The sequence below is a fragment of the Puccinia triticina genome, chromosome 7A, assembly GCF_026914185.1.
Source record: "Puccinia triticina chromosome 7A, complete sequence".
NCBI classification, from domain to species: domain Eukaryota; kingdom Fungi; phylum Basidiomycota; class Pucciniomycetes; order Pucciniales; family Pucciniaceae; genus Puccinia; species Puccinia triticina.
In genome coordinates this window covers 7,082,270-7,100,754 of record NC_070564.1, presented here as the reverse complement: position 1 = coordinate 7,100,754, position 18,485 = coordinate 7,082,270, and the positions used below count along the sequence as shown (strand labels likewise).

At 47.6% G+C, this 18,485-nt stretch overlaps 2 protein-coding genes across 2 annotated transcripts; both read left to right on the top strand.

The window, feature by feature from the left end:
• Positions 1–10,019: 10,019 nt before the first annotated feature.
• Positions 10,020–10,693, top strand: PtA15_7A788 (uncharacterized protein; the record flags this gene model as incomplete). Its single annotated transcript, XM_053171431.1, has 3 exons — positions 10,020–10,282; positions 10,371–10,570; positions 10,650–10,693. 3 exons carry the CDS (start codon positions 10,020–10,022, stop codon positions 10,691–10,693), a joined length of 507 nt encoding a protein of 168 aa, XP_053022614.1.
• A 337-nt stretch (positions 10,694–11,030) lies between these two features.
• On the top strand, positions 11,031–11,355 carry PtA15_7A787 (uncharacterized protein; the record flags this gene model as incomplete). Its single annotated transcript, XM_053171430.1, has 2 exons — positions 11,031–11,219; positions 11,341–11,355. 2 exons carry the CDS (start codon positions 11,031–11,033, stop codon positions 11,353–11,355), a joined length of 204 nt encoding a protein of 67 aa, XP_053022613.1.
• Positions 11,356–18,485: the final 7,130 nt, after the last annotated feature.

Here is an 18,485-nt window from a genome sequence, read left to right as displayed (position 1 = left end):
GACCTCCTCTATCACGCGATCCTTATCGGCCCCTCCCGCGTTCTCTAGCCGGCTCTTTCGTACCGCGCGGACGCGTCACTGCAGACCGGCTTGAAGTCGTGAATTTCGGACCGGACGGGTGGCTATGGCCTGATGAGTTGAATGTTATCAAGAATGTCTTAGCCGAACGTAATCTAGCCATAGCCTTTGACGAGTCAGAGCGTGGCCTCTTGAAGGATTCATACGGGTTACCCTACATCATTCCCGTTGTCGAACACGAGCCGTGGCAGAAGAAAAAGATACCAATCCCGGCCGCTATGTTAGACAAATTCATCAGCCGTGTCCGTGAGCGGGTTACTACGGGCTTGTACGAGCAGTCTACCTCAAGCTACTCATCTCCGGTCTTCTGCGTGCTTAAGAGTAACGGTAAACTGCGTATAGTTCACGACCTTCAGCCGCTAAACAAGGTGACTATTAAAGATGCCGGAGTTCCCCCTGCTACAGAAGACTTCGTCGAATCCTTCGCCGGCCGTGCTTGTTACGGTTTGGGAGACATAATGGGAGGATATGATGAGCGCGCGCTCGACCCTATCTCTCGTCCTTTAACCACTTTCGATACTCCGTTGGGGCGTTTTCAGCTCACTCGCCTCCCTCAAGGAGCCACGAATTCTGTGGCCGTGTACCAGGCTCAGATGATGTGGATCCTCCAAGAGGAGATCCCTGATCATGCTGGTATTTTCATCGACGACGGCGGCATCAAGGGGCCAGCGTCCGACTACGACAATGAAGTTCTCACTTGGCACTCTGGTATTCGGCGTTTCATTTGGGAGTACGCGACAACCCTTGAACGGATTCTTTTTCGAATCGAAGAAAGCGGACTCACGGTTTCTGCGGCTAAATTGGCAGCTTGCGTGCCGGCTCTCGAGATCGTGGGCCATGTAGTATGCAAGGAGGGCCGGAGAATGGCGAAGACTAAAGTTAATAAAATTCTCTCTTGGCCAACTCCGGCTAACGCAACGGAAATTCGAGGTTTCCTGGGGGTTGTGGTCTACGTTCGCATTTTTATTCCGGCACTTTCGGAAATATGTCTTCCGCTGCGACGCCTTACGCGGAAGGACGTGGATTGGATTTGGTCGGCGGAGTGCGACGCGGCGTTTGAAAAGCTCAAGTTGATTGTAGGCAAGGACATTGTGCTGGTCAAAATCGAATACGGCCCGGATGCAGGCAAGATCAAACTGGCGGTGGATTCCAGCTTCCACGCGGCGGGTGCGGTTCTCACCCAGCAAGATTCAAATGGCCTTGATCGCCCCGCTCTCTACGAGTCTCTTTTGTTTTTGGATGTCGAGTCGCGTTACTCTCAGCCAAAGCTCGAATTGTGCGGTGTAGCGCGGATACTCAAGAAGCTGCAGACCGTTCTTTGGGGGCAGCATTTTGAGCTCCAAGTCGACGCTATCTCTTTGATCCAGATGATTAACTCCCCCAGCTTACCCAACGCCCCGATGACGCGCTGGGTGGCTTTTATTCAGCTTTTTTCCTTCGACATCGTTCACCGTCCGGGTAAATCTTTTACCATGCCGGACGGGCTGTCTCGACGACCGATGGAGGACGATGAGTCCATCCCAGATGCTGAGTTCGATGAAGACGCACCTCTCATTCATCCTCGATACGTCGGCGCGTCTGGTGCTCAAGGAGAGTATACTGGGTTTCAGGAGGGCTATTGGCGGATGATGGAGAGTTTTCTGGCCACGTTATCTAAGCCTAAGGAGATGAATGCTAAAGACTTTCGTGCTTTGAAGCGCAGATCAGCGGAGTTCTTCTTACAGTCCGGGCGTCTCATGAAGAGAGGAAGCCCCCTGCCAAAGATTGTCGTAACCATTCCCGCAAAACAGGACGAGATCCTCAATCAGCTCCATGAAAGCCTGGGCCACCGAGGCACTACGGAAACTTATCGCCGTGTGGCGGAGCGCTTTTGGTGGCCTTCGCTCAAGCAGGCCGTAGTGAAATGGTGTCAGAGTTGTGACGCATGTCAAAAGAGGGACCTCCGTCGGCCTCAAGAAGTTCATTACCCGACTGGAGAGTCCACGGTCTTTGGTCGCGTCTCGATGGACGCAGTTCATTTGAAAGCTAGCGGCGCCAAATATCTCATTGTCGCACGGGACGACTTCTCTGGCTGGGTGGAAGCCAAAATTCTCAATAATTTGACCTCAGAGGCTGTGGCTACATTCCTACAAGAACATTGGACGATGCGTTACGGGCTAGCACAATCATATTCGACTGACGGTGGATCGGAATTCGGCGGCGCGTTGGCCGACATGTTGCGGGCACTTCCCGGGCACCATCGTGTTTCTACTCCTTACTACCCTGAAAGTCAGGGTATGGTTGAGCGCGGGCACGGGCCACTCAAAGCCGCCCTGGTGAAATTGGCTGGCGAGAGCGGCAAGAACTGCCGGAAATTTCTTCCCTTGGTGCTCTTTGCGGATAGAATCTCGACCAAACGGACCACCGGCTATTCCCCATTCAAGCTGGTTTTCGGCCAGCGGGCCGTTCTTCCCTTAGATCTAGAGATGGAATCTTTCTTAGGCGTCGATTGGGAGTCGGTGACGAATACTACCGATCTGCTGGCGGCGCGTTCCCTTCAATTGGAGCGCAGCGAGGAAACGCGTGGCAAGGCGTACCAGAAGATGATGGAATCGAGGGGCGAGTCAGTCCGGTACTGGGAGGAAAGGCGCGCGGGTCATCAGCGGGAACCTCTCAAGACGGGCGAGCTAGTTTTGGCGTACAATCGATCTCTCGAGGTTCAGTGGGGCCAACTTTTCGCGCATAGGTGGAACGGTCCCTATCGCGTCGTGAAACAGGTCCAGGGTGGATCCTATGTCCTGGCGGAGTTGGATGGGACGGAACTTAAACGACGATTTTCGGCGGATCAGGTGAAGCGCTACTTTTCGCGTGGAGGCACTGGAGAACAAAAGTAAGTTCTCTCCAGTTGTGCACCTCCGGGCTAGATGCTCTTAAGTATTTTCGAAAACTCTACTCTACACCACATTTGTGAGCACCGCGGCGGCCCTTGGTTTCTTTTCCTTCTCTTTCTGGACCTCTTAGGCGCGGATTTTAGTTCAATTTTCGGCGACAGGCGCGCAGCAGTCTAGGGACAGACTGCATTTGGGGAGGAGATGTGGTGTTCAATCTTGTACACGCGGGGTCAACTTTAGAACTCGCGACGGCGCGCGGGAGCTTTCAAGACGCGTGGAGGATCAATTTTCCCGGATGTAACCCGTTTCAGGACTCAATCTTTCCGGATCTTTGGCGCGCTGGTTCCCTTTCTACAATTGCTTTTGGATCTTTTCTTTTGTTTCCTTGCTTTCTTTTATTTTTATTTTTTTTCGCTCTCAGTTGTTGTTTCATTTCTCATATGCGCGTGTTGGATGGTTGTGCTATGTGCTGGGTTGGTTTGGTTTTGTGTTTTGTTTCCTTTTGTCTGTTTCCTCTCTTTTGTGTTTGTTGCGCGCGTGGGTGTATGATGAAGGTCCCGCTGCGTGCTGCGCCCGGAGTCTAAGTTCTGTTCGAACTTAGACGATGGGACGGCATGGGAGACACTCTGAACCGTATTTTTCCATCAGAATTTTATTGATCTTCAGTATTGATCGCGATCCTGAGCATTTTCTCCGAGCTTTATCCATCCCGCTGACTCGCGGGACCCTTATCACGCACGTGGCGTAGCTTTGTCGATCATCTTCCTGTCTGACTCCGCCTTCCGGCGCCCTTTCGACGATCCCCAGATCCTCAACTTTCCTCATCCTTCCCGATTTTTCCCTTTTCTTTCTCTTCTCAACCCAAAACCCCGCCGACGCGCGCTCAACGCCGTCGTAAATCAAACACTCCCCTACCTCATCGCTTACAGATCCCCCTCTTCTTTCCGCGACCAATCCCCGGAGGGCATTCCCCAACCTTATCCCTCCAACAACTGCCGCCGCCTGGCACGGACGGAGTTCCACAACGGTAACCCAGTCTGGAGTTACAACACTCCCCCCTTGCCTAGACGCCTGAAACTATTATCCTCCCATAATCCTCCCCCAAAAAAATTTGAAAGCCTCTCTTCCCAAAGCCTTGGTGAAAATGTCCGCTAGTTGCTCTTTGGTGGGGACCCAGATAAGATCAGTTTTCTTCTCATGTAGTGCTTGGTTTGTGAGGTAGAATTCACGATCTACATGCCTTACTATTTTGTTGGCCAAATCATCTGTGTTTACGCGTATGGCCGCTTGGGTGTCGCAATGCATTAGGCCCATGTAATTATTTTTAAGGACATCACTGAGGAGTTGCTGAACCCACAGCACCTGTCTTGTGCCTATCCCTAGCGCCATGTACTCAGCCTGGCACTTCGAGGCCGCAATCGTTGCAAAACACCTTGAAGACCATAGGATTGAGCATCCATAGAAGGTCACAAGAATTCCATATGAGGGCTTAGCAAATTCATCTCCCCACAACGCGTCAAAGAAATACTTCAGTGGACGGTCTTTGCTGTTTGGGTACAAGTCTAAAAACACGTCTTGAGAGTCAGCTAGGTAACCTATAAGGTGCCGTACTGCTTTCCAGTGAGTTGGTCCCAGGGTAGCTGAGAAGCGCGCTAAAAGGTTCACTGCAAAACAAATGTCTGGTTGGCTGCCTACAGCCAGGTAGCTGAACATGCCAATAATGGATAGATAGTCGTTAGATGTGGAAGAGTCACCAGAGGTGTCAGTAATCAGATCCACTGAGGAAGTTAGCGGTGTTTTTTTCTTGAAGGCTCCATCCCAATGGAGATCCAGAATGTTGCTGATGAGTTTTGATTGTCAGAGGCGGAAACCGGATTGATTCCTATTTATGTCAAGGCCTACAATTGAATCTGAACCGTCAGACCACTTTATCTTTAGTAGGCCTTTCAAACCTTCCTCCAAAGACCTCAGCAGCGCTTCAGAGGATCCTGTAACAATGCCATTGTCCACATGTATCCAAACGATACCGTGTTTATCTTTGTGTTTCACCTTGTAGAGCAAGTTGTTGTACTGACTTGCTTCAAAACCAAGGTCTTTTAGGACTCCTTAGAGATGTAGCCACCAGCGGTGCGCTGCTTGCTTCGTGCTGTACAGAGCTTTGTGGAGAAGAAGGGCTTCTCCCGGTTTGACTGTCATCCCTCGGGGGCCTCAACCCACACCTCTTCATCAATTGGGGCGTTAAGATAGGCTGGAACAAAATCAAAAGAATACACTCTCCAATTAAATTTTGCTGCTAGGGTTAGTACCAGCCTCATTGAGACAAAAGTTGCAGTGGGTTCAAAAGACACAAGTTAGTCTACATCCACTACTTGTGTGAAACCTTTGGCTACATACCATGCCTTAAAACAAATGGTCCTTCCGGTCTTGTCGGTTTTTTCCGCAAAGACCCAGTGGCCTTTGAGAGGTTTTCTCCCGCGCAGGATAGGTCTCGCCGACCATACTCTCATCACGTCCAAATTGGAGAGTTCCTCTTCGATTGCCGCTTTCCAGCGCAGCCAGTCTTGGGATTTCTGAGCCTGCTTAAAGGTTTTGGGAACATTTGTTGCAAAAAATGTGCACTCCAGGAGGACGCAATCTACAATCAGTTCCTGTTGCTCAAATCTGATTTTTTCAGTAAAGTCTCCAAGCTCCATGAGGTTTACAATGTATGCAACATCTGACTTCTTACAAGCTGCGGGAGGACAAGAAACCTGGAACCCTTTTTCCTGTTGAGCTGGTTCAGGGCCTGGTTTTGGGGTGGTTTTTGGCTGCTGTGTCGTCGGTGTTGCTTCCGGTGTTTGTACTTTCCTGCAAATTGTTGCTGTGGTCGGTGGTTTGTCTGGCCATTCAACCACCACTGATGCAAGCAGTTGGTTAGTGTCCTTGATCAGGAAAACCCAGCCCTTGCTGTCGTTGCAGTGAGATACAACTTGGCCCTCAAGAGCTCTGTCGTCCAATTTCTTTCGCTTTTCTGACGGAACGTGAAGAAAAGCTTTTTGACCAAAAATTCTTGATCTGTCACACAAGGGTTTAAAACCGTAGAAATCCTCAAAAGGTGTGATCAGTCCGCTTTGCTTGTTAGGGATCATGTTTAGTGTGTCACATGCCCATAAGAAAGCAAAACCCCAGAAGGGTTTTCCCATACTGCTGTCAATGAGGATTTTCCTGCCCATGTCAGCCACAGTTTGGTTGAACCGCTTGATAACTTTGTGTAAGGACTCCAGTTAGGAGTCCTTCACTATCCGTCAAGTGGGACACAGAGGGAGAACCTTGAGGTGAGTTCTAGTTCATGGGCCTATGAATTGCTCAAAGGGGGGAAGGGGAAGGAACACTAGCCAGGAGAGATATGAGTCAGGGATCTCTCATGAGTATATACAACCAGGGATAGAAGGGGAAGGGGGAGAAGGAGAGAGAAGTAAGAAAGGAGAAAATAGGGAAAATGGGGATGGCTTGACTAGCTGGGAGAGATATGAGTCAGGGATCTCTGCCGGCTAGGAGAGGTGCAAGGACCAGAGGATATAGTTGAGTGGGAAATGTGCCTGTGACTGTTCTTGTGAAACCTCGCGGTACGCGGAGGCTTCACAGTCTCCCCCCCAATAAAAAGATGAGGGGGAGGGTCCCTCCAACTCAAAATTGACAAATGAGAGGGAAGGGAAATGGCGGATCAGGTGGACGGTTGGTTCTTCTTTGTTGCAGGATGTTTGATCTGTGGTCGTCTGATGAGTTGGTGACTGCATTGGTCTTGCACGGTGGGGAAGATGGAAAGGGGTTCTGGGATTGAGGAGAAAGTTCGACAGGGGGGGGGGGGTGTTCCTATGACCGGTGACTTTTGCGGGGACATAAGCGTCACAGTTGCGTTCAGGGGGGCCATTGAGGACGGGTGCTTAAAGGTTGGTCTGGGGGTTCGCCATTACAGGATCAGTGGGGGTGATTGTACCCTCCGGATCAGTGGGAGTGGTGGTACCCTCCGGCCTATGGGAGACCCGTGTAAGCATTGCCCTCTGTGAAATTGATGGGTCAATCTGAGGGGAGACAGTACATACACGGCGCTCCCACCTTTGGCGGCGGCACCGCAGGCCTCGAGGAGGGAGGCCTCATCAAACTGAGGGTCTTCAGGGACAAATTTGTTGTCTTGTGTCGCTGCCAAACTACTGAGCATCTCAATTGTGTCAGGGTCTCCCACCACAGCTGCTACTTGAGTGTCTTCCTCCATGGCGGTCAGGTGCCAATTCACGAATCTGTGCGCCAAAGCATCCAAATGCCCGTCTACCCCCGCCAGGCATGAGGCAGACAATTCATCTAAGTCGGGGGCTTCATTTGCAATTCCTGCAACACCCACGGGTTGGCCAATTGGACAGCCTGCAGTCGCTGGATTCGTCTTCGCAGGGCCGCTATTCTTTAATGCTGTCTATGCCACTGGGGGGACATAGTCTGCTGGTTTGGGGGGTGGGACAAATGAAGTCGGTATGTCCACCCAACTCTTGTCCATTGGATTGGGGCAAGCTTTTGGGGCGCTCCCGCAATTTCTCTTGCAGAAGTGGCACAGCCCAACACTGTCCAAGTAAGCGTGGAGGCGCCAAACTGTGTCCGCTATCCTGCTAGAGGTAGTGGTGGTGGATGCGTTGCGGCGTAGTTGTAATGCAGACGATTTAATTAGGTTGGAGTAGAACCCACTAGTGCGGTTTTTGAATTTGCCATACTTGAAGTTCACCAATCAAAGAGTTTGATGGTTGTATATCTTGGCTTGAACGACCTCCGGGAGGCCAATCTTTACTGCCTTAGCTAGCTCGTAGTCATCAAGCAATGTTTGTCAAAGTTGACCAAGCTCTGGAGCGCCCAAGCACGGGTACTGAACTCCAGAAAAGTTTCAGTGTCAGCCATCTTCAGCTGGGCAATATTGTGTTCGAGAGCCGTCTTCTATTCAACGGGGAGAGCAAATTTGGACATTTGTTCCTTGAAGTATTCCCAAGACTTCCCTTTGTACTTCAAAAATTTGTTTGAGTAGAACAAGAGAAGATTTGTCTCAGAAATGAGCCCGCCCACGATGAGGCGCTTATTGTCTGCATGCGTGACCAAATTTGTTGCAAAAAAACTTGAAGGGCTTGGATCCAACGAAGGAAGGCTTCGACATCCTGAAAGGGGCCTTTAAAGTACAGGCCATCCAAAATTTTGAATTGTTGAAGGTCAATGCGGCCCGGTGCAAGTTGCGGGGCCGGAGTGGACTTGGTCTTTGGGCTAATGTTCTTGCTCCAGGAGTCCAGTGCAGCCTTTACATTGGCTCAAGCTTGGCTTTGGACCGCTTTTAATTCTGCTCAAGCTTGCGCCACTTCCTGGGCCGCAAGGAGCTGCTTGGCTGTGTTTTGTTGCAGGACCAGGATTGCCTGGATCAAGTCGTTGTTGGACATTTCCTCTGGCGCCGCTGGTTCGCCGGAGGAGCTTTGTTGATTGGATTGGTTCTGCATTGAATCAGTGTTGGGGTCAACGGGTACCCGTGTATCAGCTGAGGCGCTTGGTGATGGGACGTTAATAGCAGTGGGTGCGGCGAGAGCGGCTTCTAGACAAGCATGGCGTCTGATTTCCTGATCAAGTTGTTCTGGATCTTGAAGAGGAATAAGGGGGTTGGTGTTTGACTGGCGGGTGCTCATAAGAGGATAATTTGACTCTTCAATCACTTCTGTTTGGGATTGAAGCAGTGGCAAGAGAGATGGCAGTAATAATAGATCAGTGGGCAGTGAGGAAGGCAGTTGCAGTTGCAGTGAGCAGTGAGGGGGGCAGTCGCAGTGGCAGTGAGCAGTGAGGGGGACAGACGCAGTTGATTGAAAAAAAAAATTGCTTGCCAAATTGAGGAACCAGAAAAAAAAAGTGTAAGGACTCCAGTTGGGAGTTGTTCACTATCCATTGAGTGGGACACAGAGGGAGAACCTCGAGGCAAGTTCTGTTTCACGGTGTGGTGCTCCATTCCAAACCATAAGTAGTATTTTATTGCTTTCCTTTTCATATATCCAAGTATATTAAAGCTTCAGGTTCACAGAAAAAAAATTCAAGGGTTCCCCCTACAATTGAGCAAATCACAAAAAATAAATTCAAAGGTTTCCCCCTTTCAAAAACAAGCAAACAGAAGGTCTAATTCCCCTTACAACCCAGAAATTAACACAAAAAAACAAGCCCTACATACAAAATGATAAAAACAAGGCCCGCTCCCCACCACCTAGCGCAGCAAGCTGACGCACCGTGGCCCATTGCCCATCCCTGTCTAGCAGGGTTAAAAAGCAATGAGAAGAAGACCCCCAGCTCGAAAGCACAGGGGGGTCTCCGAATATCCCCCGCCGGACTGCGCAAGTGCAACAGCGGACGAGGGTGAGGCGACTCTCAAGCTGGAAGTACAGCCAAAGATTCGCCTGAGGAACAAACCCGACTCCAACCCCACCCTTTTTATAGTCTTTCCGACCCCCACCTCCACCAAACCAGGCCAGACCCACATCATCACCGACCGCATAAAGCCACAAACTGTACCTGACCAACGCCTCCGACAACCCCCCTTGGTAACCACATCAAACACACGCCGCGCAACTGAAACCCTATCCAAATACCAAGGTACATATACCCCAGCTCAGCACCCCAAGGTACGCCACGATCATACACTCTCCCCTCATACACAATCATACAACCCACCTCCACATCTACTGACAACACCAATTCCACCTCCTGCTATACAGTCAACGCAGTGTACTCACGGAGCGCCCTGAAGGTCCTCAAAACCTCGCCCATCCTTCCCCCCTCTTCGTTCCTCATTGCCCAGTTCCATCGGCTCGCTGCCCGCCTCAACCAGGCGTGGCAGGGCTTCGTCTTGGTCTGCGAGACCCTGGTTGCCTGGAATGGATCACTCACGCTGTTGCCGCGCCTGCCGCCAAAGACTCTGTCTCTGACACCGAGGTCGAGGCGCTTGTCCAAGTATCTATTTGTGCGCAGTCTCCTCTCTTGAGGGCTTTCCATCAGTCCTGAAGAAACCCAAATTGGAATGTGGAGTTCTGAATGTTCTGTGGGCAGTATCTGGCGATAGGGAGGCTGGATGGCTGCGTGACGATCGTCGACTTCGAGACCAAGAGGACAATCAAATTCTTGATGGGTCATGTCAAGCCGATCACCTCATTGGACTGGAGCCGTAATTCTCGCTATCTGTTGAGCTCGAGTAGAGATTGGAACGTGATCATTTGGGACTTAAACTCCGGTGAGCGCAAGCAGACCGTGCGATTCGATGCTCCTGTCACCAGTGCCCAGTTCCATCCAATCAACAGGTAAGTAAACCTCGGTCAGACCATCTACTCGACTCTGTTTCTCATTTTCATCACTTGAAAAGAAATTGAAAAATTGAAGATCGCACAGATTTCCAGAAAATTACTCGTCGTCACTCTTCAAAGTCAAGAGGAAGCGATTTTTGTGGATCTTCGCTCTCAAGGTGGAAGATGGGAATTGGACGCGCGACAATCTCACCAGTCTACCAACCCAGACAAAAACCCATCTACCCACAAGAGCCCGGAAAAGGACCAGGCTTCCTCTGGCAAGCGTGCATCGCGTCGGAAGAGGTATTATTTGATTCTGATTCTCGGACTTCGCTCCCCTGAAACATGTCTAATCAAAAACATGATTTACATTTCGATTCAGACAGGCTGCTACCGTTGCTAGATTCAATCCCAGTGGTGACCTGATCTATGTTAGAACTTCTCAGGGCACGTTACATATATTTGATTGTAGAACTAAAATCGTGCGTTTTTCTTCTCCTGAATGTTTGAAGAGAGGTGATTTTTACAGTTGATGCACGAATCTGACCCAGCCCATGCCCTGTTGCGCTCCTTGTATGAAATTATTTCTTGAACAAAAAACTATGAATATGTAGTAGTTAGTGCACATCGAACAGATCTCGAATAACAACACCATCAAGTCGATGGAGTTTGACACTAAGGGCAGCTCAATAGTCTGAACTCGAACGATCGATTAATCCGGGTGTATAGTTTGAAGTTCAAGGCCGGAGAATTGATACCGTCGATGATTTTGGACCACAAATTCCAGGATACCATTGTTTGCACTCCCTGGCAAGGCTGCGGATTTGGCTCGGAGTATGTCGTTGCTGGCGCAGGCCATAAAGACTCCCACCAGATATTCATTGGGGATTGTAGTTCGGGAACGTTGACTAAAATCTTGGACGGGCCTAAAGACCCTTCGGAAGCTTTTGATGTACGTCAGCGGCTGTAATTGCAGCTATACCACAAGATTTTCTGCAATATCTTGTAAACTGTACTAACCCGCTTGGAATTGGGCCACTTTGATGACTCTTTTTTTTTGCCCTTATCTTCAGTGGCATCCCACTTGACCGATTGTAGCGTTGGTCTCAATCTTGGAGTTGATCCATATCTGGGTCACTGGCGTGACTGAGAACTGGAGTGCGTATGCGCCTGGGTTCGACGAGCTGGATGAGAACGTTGAATATCGTGGAAGGGAGGACGAATTTGATTACGTGAGTCACAACCTGCTTACAAAAGCGAATCAGCACCTTCACAGACACTGAGAAGAGTCACTTGCGACATGTTATTTGTTCATCACTGTGTTATTTTCTTGGTGACTAACAAACTTTTTGAAACTGACAGGAAGATGAATTGGATCTTGAAAGAAGGCGAAAAGACAAACAAGAAGGATCCATCGAGATTTCCAAGGCTGAAGAGAATGTGTACTTGAACCGGTGTGGTGAGCCTAATCAAAACCTTATTACATCACTCAGACACTCACCAGGAAGGGATCACTGCCCAACGCCCTCTAGAAATCACTCTGGTACATGTAATCCACGCCCACAGACACTTTATAATAGCCTAGAATCATCTCTACAAGGCGCCTCAACTTCTCAGTATTCACTTTCATGGATGGCCCTCCACAATGGGTAATAAAATATGTACAAAATCAGGTTCAAAGTGGGAGAAAGTCCACCATCAAACAGAGCCAGACTATTAGGAAGGACCCTGAGTGTTCACTAGAATTAACTCCTCTATATTCCAGCAAGGCGTAACTCTTTCTCAGATGCATGGCGGCTGATGCGCCATGGTTATTGTTTTCCTCTTATGTCATCCCAAGCCATGTAGTAGATGCCTTGTTGGTTTGTTGCCTTGTCACCTTGTTGGAGGCTTTTTGTACTCTGTTCCCATCTTTCTCTTCGTCTCAGAACCACCTGTTGTCCCCTCACTATAAATGTAGAGCCTTTTTGGCCCATTCTGTTTGTCCCCCATCAGATTGTCACTTTGCATCCCTGGTCACAGAATAAGAATTACATAGCCTATTTTACCACATATTTTACAGTATATTTTCCCCCTTGATTTTGTCTAGAAAGCACTATTCTCAATACTTCATCAGCCACACTTTTCTTTAAGAGTCCATACTCTTATTCTTGTCCCATATTACTCTCCCAACCTGAGAGGCAGCTTTTCACGCACTCATCCCTCTCTAAACTCTATTCCCCCAAAGAGTAGTTCCACAAGTGGTGTCCCAACAGTGGCCTGAAGATCTTTAGATTTATAGTCTTGTCATTTCTAGGCTAAATAAATACATTAGTTAAAAATTACTCTTAAAAATTCTATTGATCTTAGTAGAAAAATTACTCTTACTTCTAGTTTAAATTCTTTTCAAACAAAATTCCGACCTCGAATTCTTCTGAAATACCTTTAAACTCGACGCACCTAAGTCTTTCTACCTTAAATAACTATATCATCAACTTAGTAGACTCTAGAAACTTAACCGTAGAAATACCGCAAGAAATGCCTAACGCCGGCAGACGAAGCTCTTTCTCCGGACCGTACCCTAGGTTCCATTTATCTAATATGGAAATTCCGCCGTTTGGAGGAAATACTAGACAAGCAAATGTTGGATTAGCGCCTGCGCCGATGGACGTTGGATCGTCGGTTCCGCCGGGGAACGTTGGATCGTCAGTTACGCCGAGGAACGTCGGAGCTATGCCAATAGTGAATAGTGGGCTTACATTTTTGTCAAATCAAGCACCCTCAGTGCCATTTAATCCTGGACCAATGAGAAATACTAGCCCTTCGACCACAGGAAGCGCAGCATTGGATCCACTCCTAGGAAATAACTTCTTAAACAGTCAATACCGCCCTGCGCCGCAATACGTAAACCAGACTCGCCAATCAGGCGCAGCAGCTCAAGTTACGCCACATTTCTTACAAACTAGCATTCAGCTCCCCGCCTATAACCCAGAACCATTTGGAAGGAAACCAGTTAAAATCAAAGCTGGCGCCAAAGGACTTATCTTTGATGGTACAAACATGGACATTGGAGATTTTATTAAGCGCCTGGAATACGCGGCTAGATTGGATGGCGCCCAAGGATCTGATATTGCTCTACAAATTATATTCTTCTTGGAAGGGGAATCTTTAATCAAAGAAGTGCAGGAAATGGCGGAGCGGGAAAGACACGACTGGGAAAAACTCAAGCTTAAATTAGTTCAACGTTGGGGAAAAATGCTTCCGCTTCTGCAGTACACAAGGAATGATTTGGACAAACTTATTTCAACCACGATGGCGAAGGGAATCAAAACCCAGAAGGAGTTCCAGGATTTCAGTATCCAGCTAGAAAACTTAGTAGCCTACTTAGTACGCTGTCGACACATGGTTAGCGCGGAAGAAATCAGGCACTCGGTTCTAAATTGCTTATCTTTTCCTATCCGGATCGCCGTAAACCGCGAACTCATAAGAGATAACCACATGGAAATGGCCTTGGATGGATCTCACATTCTTCTGCCGTATAACACTATCTTGGACTATATTAATAGAGAGCTTAGGACTATGGCCATTTTAAACGACGAAAACATTCAGAAAGAAATTCAAACAATTCAGCCGCCGGCGCAGAAAGCTCAACCAAAAGACAATGCTATGGATCAACTTACTAAAAGCCTCTCTAGCTGGAATGTACAAAAGCAGCCATCTCCATTTGTGTCCTCAAGTCACGTTCCTTATAAACCCGCCCAACTAGACCGGTCTCCATCTAGCTATAAATGTAATTACTGTCACATGATTGGACATACCATCCACAGGTGCAATCAAGTTAACTTGGACAAAATCAACGGATTAGTAAAAAATGAAGGAACCAATGTTATTTTACCAGACGGAACTCAAATACCTTATGATAGAACCAGGCCTTTTAAAACCGTAGTTGACACTTATCACCAAAGCAGAGGACAAACAGCGGGGGTTATCAATCTACCGCCAGGAACGCATACGGGAAAAAAGGAAGATAGCGCACCAGAAGTCCAGACCTCTTTTGGAAAGCTTGAGGAGGTTGAATACGCGGAGGAAGACACTTTCGACTGCGACATTGGAAAGAGAACAAGAAGTGGAGCAGAATATCCTGAAGAGTCAGACAATTTGAAAACAAAGAAAGTCAGAAACACAAAGGAAGAGCTCATGGACGTCGACGACGAGAGGATCCTGGAGATTGCTCGACAGGATGATTATGACCCAGTTCCGCTTCCCGCATCTTCAAGAAAAGAAAAACCCACACCAAAGAAGGTTAAAATCCTCACGCCTCAGGACTCTACCAGCGCGCCAACAAAGGAGAAACCTGCCCGCAAAACCTATGTGGAAAGACCATTAGCTACACAGTTCCCCGACACGGAAGAGAAGTTGGTCTCACAAATGTTAAATGAGAAAATTCAACTCACCATTGGAGAAGTTTTCGCCATATCTAACGGCGCCGTGGATGCATTCAAAAAGAAGATTAGTCCTAAAAGAGTTCCTATAGATCAACCTAAGACAACCAATGCTGTCGACGTCAACTCTGAAGACAAAGAGGAGGAAGCGCAAGATAGTGGTCCGGCGCATTACGCTTGCCCCTTAGGATATGTTGCCGTCACCATTAATGGAAAGCAAATTCAGGCGCTCTTAGACAACGGTTCTCAAGTTAATCTTTTACCCAGGGATCTAGCGGGGAAAATGGGGCTTATAATTACTCAAAAACCTATGAAACTGCGCGGTATCGGCGGACACAAGAGTGACATTCTGGGAATTGCGGAAAATGTACCGGTTAAAGTAGGAAATATTACAAAAGAAGTGCATTTCTGGGTCTCTTCTGCGACGGTACAGCCTATACTAGGAAAACCATGGTTGATAGACGTCTCAGCTACTATTCAATTCAAGGACAGCGGTGTGGAATCCCTCTCAATAAATAAAAATGGTCAGACTTACCTGGTTCCAATTTTAAACCCATCAAACCAAAAATACGAGACCACTTTTCCTGTCAATTCAGCCGCAACCTCGAGTCATTTTTTAGCTTCTGGCACCTTCCAGAAGTAGGTGATTGGAAGGTGCCCAAATATAGTGTAGAAGAAAAGTTAGTGTTTGCGGCAAAATATAAATCAACGTCAAAAAAAATCAAGCCAGTAAATCAGTTCATGCCGCAGAACATAAACTCACCCTTATGTAGTCCTCCTTTATCTAGAGATCCTTATGTAACACCTTTAACTCCTCACCCGCCTAATTTTACCCCTACTTGGAAAATCACAGAAGACCGCCTTAAAGTCATTAATTTCGGTCCACCCGGGTGGCTCAAACCTGAAGAACTTAAATTATTCAAACATATCATTGTAATGCGGCAGGGAGGACTTGCTTTTCGGGAGGAAGAGAGAGGACTTCTCAAACACACTTATGGAAAACCTTACATCATTCCCGTCATCGCCCACGAACCTTGGCAGCAGCGACCTATTCCAATTCCTGCCGCAATCAAAGATCAATTCATAGAGTTAGTACGGGAGCGCATTCAAACAGGTCTTTACGAACAGTCTTATTCCTCTTATTCTAGTCCGGTCTTTTGCGTCAAAAAACAAGATGGAAGGCTCAGGATTGTCCACGACTTACAAAAACTTAATAAAGTAACCATTAAGGACTCTGGAATACCGCCTTCACCGGAAGAATTAATTGAATCTTTTACCGGGAGAGCTTGCTACGGTCTGGGAGATATAATGGGAGGCTACGATGAAAGAGAGTTATCATTAGAATCTAGGCCATTAACCACCTTTGAAACTCCTCTGGGACGATTCCAACTTACCAGATTACCACAAGGAGCAACCAATTCTGTCGCCGTATACCAGGCGCAAATGATGTGGATTCTACAAGACAAAATTCCTCAAAATGTTGGTATATTCATTGATGATGGTGGTATAAAAGGTCCTGTTTCAGATTACAATCAAAAAACTTTGGCAGAAAACCCTGGCATCAGGAAATTTATCTGGGAGTACGCCGTCACTCTGGAGCGGATCTTGTTTAGAATAGAGGAAGCTGGACTCACAATTTCGGGAAAGAAATTTGCATGCTGCGTCCCCGCGTTGGATCTCGTAGGTCATGTTGTGTGCAAGGAGGGCAGAAGAATTTCGAAAAAACAGCTAAATAAAATTGAAACATGGCCGGTACCGAAAAATGCAACGGAAGTTCGAGGTTTTCTAGGAGTCTGCGTCTATGTCAGGATGTTTATTAAGGGACTTTCAGAGCTTGCCGCACCGCTTAGAAAATTAACCAGAAAAGACGCGGAATGGAACTGGAAAAAGGAGTGCCAGGATGTGTTTGATCTTTTGAAACAGATAGTAGGTCATGATATAACTCTAAAGAAATTGGACTACTCTGAAGGAGCGGGAAAAATAAAATTAGCGGTGGATTCTAGCTACATCGCGGCAGGAGCAGTACTCACTCAAGAAGATAACCAGAAAGACAGGCCAGTCTTATACGAATCCGTGGTTTGTTCGCCAGTGGAATCCAGATATTCTCAATCAAAACTGGAGCTCTGTGGCGTCGCAAAAATCCTAAAAAAATTACAAACTCAGCTTTGGGGCCAGCAATTCGACCTCTTAGTGGACGCTAAAAGCCTTATAGAAATGATTAACTCACCTGATCTTCCAAATGCTCCCATGACTCGTTGGGTGGCTTTTATTCAATTATTCTCTTATAATTTGGTTCACGTCCCTGGGAAAACTTTCACTATGCCCAACGGATTATCTAGAAGACCGCCAGACGATGATGAAGGAGAGCAGCCCAGTTTTGACGAAGATGAGAAATGGATTAAGCCTCACCCCGGTTTTGGCGTCAAAGAGGTTAACACTTTAAATTTGGGGGTGGAGTGCGGTCAATTTCAGCAAGAAGGAATTTGGGGCAAGCTTCAAGAATATTTGCTCACTCTAAATAGGCCAACAGATACCTCTGACGCGGATTGGAAAGTCATAAAGCTTAAATCTGCCGGCTTCATGGTCTCTGACGGCAAACTTAAAAAGAGAAATAAACGTTTCCCGCAACTAGTTATCAGCAATCCAAAATACCAAGAACACATTCTGGAGGCGCTTCACAAACAACTTGGCCATAGAGGAGTGGAAGAAACTTACAAACGGACTAAGCTTAGGTTTTGGTGGCCGCACATGAAAAGAAAAGTCAAGAGTTGGGTCCAGTCCTGCGACGCCTGTCAGAAGAGAAGCCCCTTGAAACCTTTGGAACATAAGCACGCAACAGGGAAATCTACCATTTTTGGGCGCGTCAGTATGGATACAGTACATATTAAAGCGGGAAAGTGGAAATACCTAGTGATTGCAAGAGATGATCTCTCCGGATGGGTCGAAGCTGTGGGATTGGAAACTCTTAAAGCTAAGAAGATTGCGCAGTGGTTTACGGACGAATGGATTTTCAGATATGGCGCACCTCACACAGTTGTAGTCGACGGCGGGGCGGAATTTGGGAAGGAACTTCAGGATTGCTTAAAGCAGAAAGGATCCATGGTAAAAGTCACTACGCCATATTATCCGGAAGCAAACGGGATGGTAGAAAGAGGTCATCAGCCCATCAAAGATACCTTGGTTAAACTGGCTGGGACGGACGGGAAGAAATGGCGCAGCTACTTATCTCTTGTCCTTTTTGCGGATAGAGTTTCTACAAAGAGAACCACTGGTTATACGCCTTATGAACTCATGTTTGGCCAACCGGCGGTTTTACCAATTGACCTCAAACTGGAAACTTTCTTAGGGACTGATTGGGAGTCAGTAAAATCAACCGCAGACCTCCTATTTGCCAGAGTTCGCCAACTGGAGAGGAGAGAATCAATTTTGCAAGAGGCTTACAAGAACATGAAGGACTCCAGGGAAAATTCTGCCGAATATTGGAATCAGAAGAAACCAGACAGAGGACCGCTTGCGCCGGGATCCCTAGTTCTTGTGTACAATAAATCTCTAGAAAGTCAGTGGGGAAAGCTCTTTGAAAACCGCTGGAATGGGCCGTACCGCATAAAATCACAAGAAAAAAGTGGCTCATATACTTTAGAAGAACTTGACGGTCAAGAACTCAAGCGCAGGTATGCGGCGCCTCATGTGAAGCTGTTCCATTCAAGAAAACTCTGATTTTATTCTGGCGTCGTTGCTTTTTTTTGGGAAAGATTAAATTTTCTATGGCTATTCACATTTCAGACGTTAGATCTATA